At 35.8% G+C, this 11531-nt stretch overlaps 1 protein-coding gene across 1 annotated transcript; it reads right to left on the bottom strand.

The window, feature by feature from the left end:
* Positions 1 to 397: 397 nt before the first annotated feature.
* LOC137719531 (caffeic acid 3-O-methyltransferase 1-like) lies at positions 398 to 3857 on the bottom strand. The gene is made up of 4 exons (XM_068458574.1): positions 3366 to 3857; positions 1930 to 2240; positions 1776 to 1840; positions 398 to 807 (listed from the first exon to the last, which is right to left on the bottom strand). The coding sequence occupies exons 1-4, from the start codon at positions 3563 to 3565 to the stop codon at positions 511 to 513; spliced, it is 873 nt and encodes a 290-aa protein (XP_068314675.1). The 5' UTR covers positions 3566 to 3857; the 3' UTR covers positions 398 to 510.
* Between the last annotated feature and the right edge of the window lie 7674 nt (positions 3858 to 11531).

The raw sequence follows: 11531 nt of genomic DNA, 5'->3' as shown, positions 1-11531 counted from the left end.
CCGCATCAATTACACCTTATGCATTACACTTTATGGTTTGGGTGGCTGACAAAGCTCTCAGGGGTGGGCTGCACCCAATCCGGCTTTGTTGTGCGCAAAAGCATGAGGTTCGTCAATGCGCCTTGCATGAGAAAATTCCGGGTGCGTCCACGCACATATGGTGGGCCACAACATAATCTTGGCTGAAATTTTGGGCAAAATCTAACCCAAGAATAAGTTTTAATCCAAAAGTTTTTCTAAGCCCAATGATTGGTGCAGTTTTGAGGCGGTTTAAACTCAAATTTTGGGTTTTAACCCAACCATTGGAGTTGGTCGAGTATGCGTGATGGGTACAGAACAGCTCAATAGACCGTGTATGAAATCAGGCCAAAGTTCCATGCCTTATAATTTATTCCCATAGCAGTAATTGTAGAACAAAGCTACATTTGCAAATTACAAAAAGCAAACAAAACCTGTATTATGCATCCGTTCATTCTCATACCATGTATGAAAGCATGTCATTTTTCTGTCCTACTTGTAGAACTCAACGACACCAAAATGGGCCGCAAAGCATGCCAATTTGATGCCACTAAAACCAGCAGCAGTTGCCAAGTCCATGAACTCTTCTGCGCTCCTCTGCTTCCCTCCCGGGGTTTGGACCATCATATGTACATCGAGGTGGAAGTTACTTTTCGTAATACTACTACTATTTGGGATGTTTGACAGAACTGCGTCCACAACGATCACTTTTCCATCCATTGGAAGAGCTTTGTAACAATTTTTCAACAATTTTATGCAGTCCTCATCAAACCAATCGTGAAGTATGCCCTACAGATAAAAGCGTACATTATTCAACAATTTGCCGTACATAAGATTTGAACTTAAAATTTCCTTTAATGGTCACTAAATTCAGTAAAGCGTATATTGTTTGAACAAACTTCTAAATGGAATGCTTCACACATAACATATGTATTCCAACCATGAATGCAATCTGATGGTCTGAACAATTTGACATTTAGGACTTCCAAATATTATTCTGACCAAAAAGTTAATCGAATCCAAAATTATCTTCTTGTCAAACAATAACATAAGAAGCAGATAAACATAATTCATGATGATAATCAAATGGTCAAAGAATTTTGGATTTCAATACTTTTGTTGTAAAAATATAACGATACAAAATTAAACGGTTTGGATTTTAAACTTCATTGTTGAGTGCCCTAATCCGTCTAAAATATTTTTTTTATTTATTTTAGAAAACCCATCTTTTTTTTAGAAAACCCATCTTAAGAAGGGTGTCATATAACATATGTTAAAATATATATATATATATATATATTTATATATAGGCCCTTTAAGAGAAATGATCCTCAATTTATTCAGATAATAAGGATTAGTTGTCGAATCCACTTTACATCGAATTTCAACAATCTGAACCGTTATTTTGTAAGTCTCAATTCATAGATCACCTTTGCAAAAATTCAATTCAATCTTAAACCATTTGCCAATTTACTTATCACGATGAAATTTCAATGTTTTTCTTAAACAAATTATTCGTCAATTCCTTTAAACTTAATTAGATGCTTCAAATATTTTCGATTTGGTCAATATTTTGCAAGAATTATCTATAAGGTATAACTTGAAAAGTAGACAGTTCTGATCTTTAAAGTGCGATATGATGTGGATCCCACAACTAATCCTTATTTTTTATAAATAAAAAATAATGAAAGTATGTTTCCTTAAAGGTCTCGTATATATACTAAAACGAAGGTACACTTGAGAAATTAAAAAATCACCTTCATAAAAACAGCATCGGCATCGGGAATACTTGCAAACATGTCTCCTCCTACATGTTCCACCCCTGAAAAATATTGCATAAAATAAATGTTATTTACCAGATTAATTAAACTGTACTCGTCAAAGACATGCAAAACAAATATTAAATCGTACCAGGATATTTAGGAGCATCTTTTACAACATGAGGCAAATCATAATTGATACACTTAATGTGAGGATATGTGGCAGTGATTAGACTAATGGCCACCCCGAGACCACCACCAACATCCACAACTTTCTTAAGGTTCTCAAAACCCTTGTAACCCTCAAGAATCTTCTTTACAAGCATGGTGGTGGTGTTGTTCATTCCTGTGTTGAAAGCTTGATTAAACCGCTGGTCGTATCCTGCATACTTGAAGGCGTGCGAGCCATGAGCCATTTCAAATGGAATTCCTCCTTCGATAATTGCATTTTTCATCTGGTACCTGTTTAGATATCTATAAATTAATTTTCACGTACAAGATTTTATCAATTAATAAAAGTTACAGGGATTTTCAATGACTTGTTCCCTGCATTTGTGTACTAGAATCTTTACTTTAGCCATTTCCCTTCATGAACTTTTATTAAAAACTAATTATCTGTCCTTCACCGTAAGATTTGCCAATTTCTTTATACATCCTTCCGTCCATATTGGTCGCGTGGTATGTGAGCTACTTAAAAGAGGGTAAAAACATCATTTTATACACACTTTGATAAATTGGCGATATACATGGATCAAAAGAACAAAACGAGCAATGTTACATTTATCATCATTTGTACTATTTCCCTAATAAAGATAGGATCTACCTGCACATGTGTGCTTCATCTCTATTAGAATGATAATACATATGATTAGGAGCGGGTTCGAAAAACTGAAAAAAACCGAACCGAACTGAAATTCTTTGGTTAATTTCGGTTTCAGTGGTTTAAAAACCGATCCGAACCAAATAATTATATTAAATTAATATTTATTTAATTATTTTATCATTTAATCTGTTTTGGGTATTATCTTCAAAACCTAATTTCTAATCCCATTGTTCCCAAACTTTTAAGCCCATATATTATTAGAAAAAGCCTTTTAACAACTAAACCCTAACATATCTTCTCTCACTTTGTTCTTTCTTTCACCCCAGCCGTACCACTTCTCTCCATGTTCTTTCTTTTTCCTTTCTCCGTCCTCCATTTTCATTATTCACTCCCTCTTCTTTTTTCTATATCTATTTGTAAAATTTAGGTGAGTAATTGGCTGAAATAAAATTCTAGAGTTAACAGTAAGAGATCAAATCTGCTGCATCTAAAATTAGTATGGTCTTTCTGTGGTTTCGATTAATGACTAACACGTATTTATACAGTTAATTTTTCTTAACTTTATTATCGTAAATTAAATATGTATCAAACAACAATCGGAGAAGTCATACTTATTTTAGATGCAGAAGATTTTATCTCGAAAAGTAATTAGGTGGTATAAATTCAAAAGTAAATCAGCGAAAACCTCTTTTAAGAATTCAATGGGTGCCAATTAATAATTAAATAAGCAGTGCATGTCTCAATCAAAGATATAGAAAACAGACCAGCTCTCTGTGAAGATCTTGTCTTGAAGCATCAGCAGCACAGGGCCAAAAGAAACACCAGCCTCATTAGTCACATAGTGCTTGGACACAGGAGTCAGGCTGTAGAGCCTCTTCAAAGACTTGTGATCGCCATCATCACCAACGACTGAGCAGCTGAGGATCGAGTGGCTGGCGAGGAGCTTCAGGATGCGATCCAGCATATCGGGTCCATCAGGGTTCTTTGTACCAATAATGGCTGCAATCTCTGATGCAGAGAGCTTGCCATTTGGACCCTATCTGGCTATGATATTAAAAACGTCAAGCTCAACTGCTGCCTTCATGGTCAGGGGCAGCACGGAAGAAACCGTCAACTCTACAGCGGCGAAGTAACTTTCATCCTGTTCGTTTGTTTGGGGATCAAGAGGAATTTTGGGTTGGATTTCTGTTTCAACGACTGGAGTGGCCATTAGAGTGGCAACTTATCTCTCCCTCTCTCTCTCTCTCTCTCTCTCTCTCTCTCTCTCTCTATTAGTCTTGATTTAGTTGGCTGGAGGCTTGTAACTTCTTAGCATCAGTTGGTTTATTTATCTCTCTCTCTCTCTCTCTATTAGTCTTGATTTAGTTGGCTGGAGGCTTGTAACTTCTTAGCATCAGTTGGTTTATTTATAGGGATTTTTTCATAGTTGATAGGATACTGTTGGTAATATTTGTGCAAAGCTGGGATATGATGATATTGTTAGTTGAAAAGTGTCTTAGAATCATTGGTTGATTGTTGTGGTTGTTTGTTGATGGTTAGTTGGGAAAATAAGGTGCAACTGCCTTAGCATGCAATCTGGTATAAATACTGGATGTTTGTGCAAATACAAGGTTATGATTTGTAACAGAAGTTTGTTGGTAATACAAGAGGAATTATCAGCATATAAGTCGAGGTTAGAACAAGGGTTCTATTAATAGTAAATTAGAAAATGCTACATTATGGACCCGGTCCTGAACAGTGAAAAACTTGGATTACTCACTTGTGCAAATCAAATTCTTTATTAAAGTCACCTCTCCAATCCAGCGTGGCAACTGTTATTGAAACAATATTTAAACATCAAATAAATTTCTATAATTGCCGATAGTCTATTACAAAAGTTAACAAACAACATAAATTCAAAAAACAAAAATCATTCAAATAATCCCAAAAATTGCAGATACATATCTAATTTTATGATTGAGTGTTTTCTGGAGCCTAAAATAATCCTGAAAAAATTCATCGAATTCTATGATTAAGTGTTTTGTGGAGTAAAACGTCTCATGCTTACACATGTTGAGAAAATCCAGAAACAACTGATCTTGACATGAGCATCTTGAAGTAACCTACTTTATCAGAAGAACGAAGAAAATATTTAGGAGGCAACTCACGGAAAAAGAAAACAGAAAAATATATATGAAGGATTGCAGAATCCGAGCACCCGCACGTCATGTGACATTCTATTCTAAGATTTATTGTATTTTATTCTTAGTAATAATGAAATTATCAAAATATTCTTGAGATGCCACGTAAACCTTTTATATGAATCTTGATTTTCCTTTCATTTTTTCAATCTTATTTTACTATTTTGGAATACTATTAACTTTTACGTAGAGCCATAAACGGAACTTAACTCAGAATTTTAACGAACAAGTTACATTCGAAACAGTGTAAATTTAACTGTGGCTTCGTGCAGTAGGCTGCCTTGGTCTTGTCTGTCTGATGACCCTCGTGTGAGGCATGCATAGGTTTGAAAAATTGGCCATCACATGGATTGTGGACAAGTGTGCCATTAAAATAATATTTCTTTTGGATTTTAAAATCCCACTTGTTCCATCACAACACTTCACCATAATTTTCTTCTATTTGTTTTGGCCGGTCCATCTTTCTCACAAGCCTCTCTTTCTGACACACATGCCTCATTTTACCTTTTTAGTCTTTTTTTATTATTTTGAAATAGTATTCATTTTTAACTGTGGTTTCGTGCAGTAGGTCTTTCTGATGACCCTCGGGTTTAAAAAATTGAACATCACATGGATTGTGGACAAGTGTGCCATTAAAATAATATTTCTTTTGGATTTTGAAATCCCACTTGTTCCAGAGCAACTCCACCCCTAAAGACTTTGCGTCAGCACCCAGCCCATTTATCCACTTCAGTGAACAATAATAAACCCTAATGAACAGTAATAGGCCAAAGCATCTCCACCCCAAAAAAAATGTGCTGGCATTCAGTCTAAAAATGTGCTGGCACAAACGATCTCTAGCCCTACAAAATGCGCTGGCACCCAGTCCATTTAAAATATTAAATAATTTTTTTTATAAAATAATAAATAAAAAAAATAGTTTTACTTTCGAATAGGATTTTTAACCAATCTCGTCACGCCACGTGTCATTATCCGAACGTATTATTTTGTGAATAGATTTCCGCTAAGATTTTCAACCAATCCCGACAAGCCACGTGTCACTTCCTGTTTACAATAATTTAGGCAAGATTTCGATAAGATTTTTAACCAATCTTGTCACACCACGTGTCATTATCCGAACGTACTATTTTATAGATAGATTTCTGATAAGATTTTCAACCAATCCCGACACGCCACGTGTCACTTCCTGTTTACAATAATTTAGCCAAGATTTCGATAAGATTTTCAACCAATCACGTAGTGCCACGTGGCATTGTCCAGAACCTCATGTTCTCTTTTTTTGTCCATATAAACCCTACATCCCTACATCTATCCTCACACTAAACTCAATCCTTTTTTTTAGCTCAGAATTCTTCTTTATCGTTTTCAAATCTTGAGTTCTTACAATGTCTTCTTCAAGGAGAGCGTATAAACAGTTGCAAGAACAGCAGAAAAGGTTGTTGGCACAACAGGAAGAATTGGTCAATCTTGACCAAGGTGGAGGTGGAGATGAGGCATTCTCAATGGAGGAGGATGAGGATGATCACCATAGAAGGCGGAGGGCCTCACATTCCCGCCGTATCATGGAAGCTATGGGTCAGATAGTCAAACCCAGACGTGCCACAAACATCGATAGAAGAAGGGAAAGACGAGGTAAAGATCTCTTGGAAGATTATTTTATTCCCAACAGTGTTTTCCCTGATCATGTTTTTAGACGTCGTTTTAGAATGCAACGAAGTTTGTTCGATAAAATCATGAATGATGTTTGCAACCATGATCCATATTTTGTGCAAAAAGAGGATGTTTTTCATGTTCTAGTTCTTCTTCCTGAGCAAAAAATTACGGCTGCCTTGCGAATGCTTGCATATGGAGCATCTGCAGATCAAGTGGATGAGATCGCAAGGATGAGAAAAACAATAGTTCTGGAGTCCCTGATGCGGTTTTGCTCTGCAATTGAAGCCATCTACACCAATGAGTACCTTCGGCAACCCACGCCAAGGGAAATGCGAAGGCTTCTGAGGAAGGGTGAGATGTGAGGCTTCCCTGGCATGATTGGAAGCATCGACTGCATGCATTGGACATGGAAAAACTGTCCAAGTGCGTGGCAAGGAGCTTATGGCAACAGAAAATGAGCCAAAAGCATCATTTTGGAAGCAGTGGCTTCTTTTGATACATGGATTTGGCATGCTTTTTTTGGTGTTCCAGGAGCTCAGAATGACCTAAATGTCCTTGCCCAATCTTCAGTGTTTGACGAACTGCTACAAGGAAATGGGCCGAGATGCACATATTGGGTTAATGGTAATAAATACGAGGGACCATACTACCTTGCAGATGGTATTTACCCAAGGTGATCAACATTTGTCAAAACAGTGCCACATCCGCAGAGTGAAAAAAAGAAACACTTCACAAAGTGTCAAGAAGGGTGTAGGAAGGATGTCGAGCGTTGTTTTTCCAACAAGTAAAGGATGCGTTGAGTTTTTTCCAACGACCTTGAAGACCTTGACTAGATCTAACATCTTTTCCATGTACATCGCAAAACGATTTCGTAATTTTACTCCACATTTCTCTCTTATCCATCTCATTACCCGTAATCGGGTCATGAGTAGTGCGAATCCAACATTCACACAACGTAACATCTTTAATGAGCTTCCACGAAGTCATTTTTTTCTCTCAAAGTGTACAAAATATTCAAATGTAGAAAGTGTAGAAAGTGTAGAAAATATTGAAATGTGGTATAAGGTGGAAGATGAAGGTTAGGTATTTATATAAAAAAAAAATTAATTTTTAAAAATTTTTCTGTATTTTTTAAAAAAATTTCACAATTTTTAATTAATTTTTAATAAATTTTAATGTTATAATTAATCTGGACCGTTGGATTTGAAAAATAATCAAATCCAACAGCCAATCAGCTGCCACGTGGCCAACGGTCAAAATTCTGACCGTTGGACCTTTTTTTTTTTTTAATTTTATTTTTGGTGAAAAAAACGTGGACCGTTGATCTGTGATCGGACGATCCATTTTAAAAGTCAAATTTAAATTTTTTTTACCGTTGGAAATCCAACGGCCTACAAAAACTAGCCGTTGGAATCCAACGACTCTGAGGAGGGCCACGTAGCCCTCAGCTGTTCGAAGCCAAGTTGGACTGAGACGCGGGGCTCGCCGCCTGCAACGCGGTCTCCTACTCGCGCCCGGTCGCGAGTGTTGCGCACGCGCCAACGTTTTGGACCGGCTTCTGGGTCTGTCCGAAATGGGCTGGCCTGCTGCCTGGCATGGGCTAGGTGCCAGGCTGTTTCACGGGCTGGAGCTTTTGGACAGGGTGCCAGGCTGTTAATTGGACTAGGTGCTGGGCAAAAAAACCTCCGGTGGAACTACTCTCCACACTATTTGTTTTGGCCGGTCCCTCATTCTCATGAGAAATTTTTAATTATGACAGAAACACGAATGGTACATTACGTATTTTTATATAAATGATGAAAAATTTTAATTTTTAAGTTATTAAACTTTTAACACACATAACCTATCATTTATATAAAAACACGTGATATACTACCTTGTGTGACCGTCACATTAAATAATCTTTCCTTTCTCACATGGCTCTCTCACTCTCTCTGACACAGACATGCCTCATTTCCCTCCCACTTTCTTTTCTTTTGTTTTACCCGGTTCTTCATCTCTCTAGCTCTCTCCATCTCTCTCCCTCTCTCTATACCTACACACTCAATCATCAATTCCCATCATCACTCGCACATCACCATTATTTTTCTTTATAGAGGTATTCATTAATTTACCCTTTGAACTTATAATCATTGGTTAATTTCCTCCTTCAACTTTAATTTTGGTTAATTTTCCCCCTCAACTCTCATAATTAGTCAATTTGCACCCTAGTGTTAATTTTTTTTTTAAATTTTCCATCTATTCTTCCGTTAAGTAGATATCCGTATGATTGCGTTTGAAGGACAAAAAAGTCAATTTGCACTCTACTGTCATTTTTTCAATTTGCACCCTACTGTCATTTTCCGTTAAGTAGGTTTCCCGACACCTTACCAGAGGTAGACGAGTCCGAGGGAAGAGGTAACAGGGTGTGGGCAGCTGCAAACTGCAAAAGCAACATATAAAATGGATTGGGCTGCAAACAGCAGAGGAGGGAGGCGTTAGCGGTAGTCACGGGCTTGGCTTGGAGAAAAGGAAAAAGAAGAGAAAATTCGAAGAAAAGGAAGAAGATAAAAGGTGTAGGGAAAATCACTTTTTTGCCCTTTAAAGGCAGTCATGTGGATACCTACTTAACAAAAGAATAGATGGAAAACAAAAAAAATTAACAGTAGAGTGCAAATTGACTAATTATGAGAGTTGCGGCCCGGGAGGGGTGGGGGGAATTGACCAAAATTAAATTTGAGGAGGGAAATTGACTAATTATGAAAATCGAGGGGAAAAATTGACCAATTCTTACAAATTCTGGGATAAATTGATGAATATCTTTTATTTTTAAACCAATTCTCTCTTTCTCTCTCTCTCTCTCTCTCTACCCACTCAACTCTCTCTAACTCATTTCCTTTGCAATCGTCTTCATTTCTCTTTCTAATTTCGAACACCACCGTGAAACCATACTCCCTACAAATTCTTACTCTGTAAAACCTATACATAGTAATTCAAAGGGTTGTTGACAATATGGCGACTTTCATTATTTGTTTAATCAGGGTTTGCTTTCTTATCATAGCGGTTAAGACAAGAGAGCAAAAAATATTATTCTTCAAAATATCTTAATTAAAACATTAAGATATTTTGAAGAATAATATTGATGGAAATGTATTGAACTCTTGCATAGTAATTCATAGTAATGGAAATGTATTGAACTCTTGCATGACGGCGTAGATTCAAACCCCGTCAGTGGCTAATCTAACATCTAATCTAACAAAATTTATTATTTGACAAAAAAAAAAGTCGGAATCAATTATATGAGATTGTGAAGTTCATGGATCCTCTTATTTGAATGGTCTTTATTATAGTGTCGCCCATCGTTACGCTACTACCATATTGTGCCCGTACTCATTCTACGGACACTAAATTTTGTAAATCAAATAATGTGGTTGTTGATCATTGATTGCCACTTAACCGTTGATTAACGTGCTTATTTTATATTGGTAACACATCATTTAGTTTGTAAATTTGGTTTACAATTTTGATCTCTTTAGCATTATTCTTGTATTATAGCATAACAAAATATAATATCTTAGAATCATTCAGACCAAAAGAAATAGGGTGAGGATTATTGTAATCCCCACCAAGAAACGTCCTTGTTTGAAATCTATCAATTATATATTCTTGTGACCAATCTTAGTGTTAATAGACGATTACGAACTATTCAATTTGTTTTGTGACCAATTTTGGGTGACACATCTATTTAATTCTATTAGTTTAACTTTTATGTTTATGTGCTATTTAATACTACGGTCGAGTGATATTCCTCTTCACTTGGAAGTGAGAGGTTTTAAGTTCGAATCTCGTAAATGACAAATCCGATACCAAATTAGGTTGCCCATTGTGTGATTAGCCAAACTCTCCCTCCCTTTAGTGTAAAAATATCGATTTACTTCAAAAAAAAAAAAAAAAAAAAACTTTTATGTTCACGTATTGTAAATGTAATTAACTATTATTATGATTTTGACATGTCATTTCGTCTAAATAATCCATATACTACTAGTTAAAGAAAATATTTTTATTTTTACCTTTTCTAATAGGCGGGTAATATATTACGCAACAAGGACGGGGATAGGGAATTCTCGAGTGGGTGGGTATTAAGTCAAGGATAAGATAAAATACTTAACGGGATGCGAAACATAACGACATACCAAGCTACGCTTTGACCCATTTGCACTTGATTTGGTTCTTGTCTCATTGTATGGTTTAATTCAGATCTTCACTCCCATTAAAATAGAATACATCGTTATAAAAAAATTAAAAAAACATTTGTGACCCGGACTCGATACAGTTAGTCTAACATTTGAGTCCAATCCACAATTGTTGAACCGAATACAACCACACACTCACCAAATCTTAATGAATTAATGTGGGCAATTGAATTTCCAAACGTTGTTTTATTGATTTAGTTTTACGTGATATAGTAATTGATGTATACTTATTACTATTATCGCATCAACTAATATAATTCCTCTTGAATGAACACATATTCTAATGGTTTTATACATCGATATTTCAGACACGTCTTTTGAACTATTTCCCTGTATCCAAAACCCAAAAAAACAATGTAAGTGTCAAAATATCAATGAGAGTTATTGGCGCATAGCATATCAACAGGAAGGCCACCGAGCAAACTGGCCTGCTTAAATTTGACCCTCTCTTGAAAACTCTTATGATCACTTAGCTCTTGCCTTTTACTTGTTTGAATTTTAGTTGGTCAAGAAATACTAGTTATTGTACTAGTGGGAAGAAAAGGATGTCAATATCTTTATATTTTATTTTGGGAATTGTTATTAATATTCTAAAAATCTTATTTTACACTTCAAATTTTCTATATTATGAAAGAAAAATACACTTATAAAGATTGTAGAATGAGATTTTTGGAGTGCAAATATCACTTCCCTTTATTTTCATCAATATTCAAACTTACAAGTTTTTTGTCATTATTTGGAACATGGAAATTTCAAACTTTCCTTCTGCTTTCCCTTGTTCTCTGTTACTTGGAGTTAAAATATAAAGACGTGCAAAGAATGCCATAAGAGAATCATATAGGTTCCTGATTCTCAGATTTCCTTT

Source organism: Pyrus communis, chromosome 1 (assembly GCF_963583255.1).
Source record: "Pyrus communis chromosome 1, drPyrComm1.1, whole genome shotgun sequence".
NCBI classification, from domain to species: domain Eukaryota; kingdom Viridiplantae; phylum Streptophyta; class Magnoliopsida; order Rosales; family Rosaceae; genus Pyrus; species Pyrus communis.
Note: the sequence above shows the minus strand (reverse complement) of the source record. Positions and strands in the feature narration are given on the sequence as shown.

Excerpts from the sequence above, each read along its gene's own strand:
- LOC137719531 (XM_068458574.1), bottom strand. The coding sequence starts at position 3,565 with ATGCTGGATCGCATCCTGAAGCTCCTCGCCAGCCACTCGATCCTCAGC. Across the intron at positions 2,241-3,365 it reads AAGATCTTCACAGAGAGCTG|GTACCAGATGAAAAATGCAA; the intron begins GTCTGTTTTCTA and ends ATATCTAAACAG. Across the intron at positions 808-1,775 it reads CCGATGCTGTTTTTATGAAG|GGCATACTTCACGATTGGTT; the intron begins GTGATTTTTTAA and ends TTTTATCTGTAG.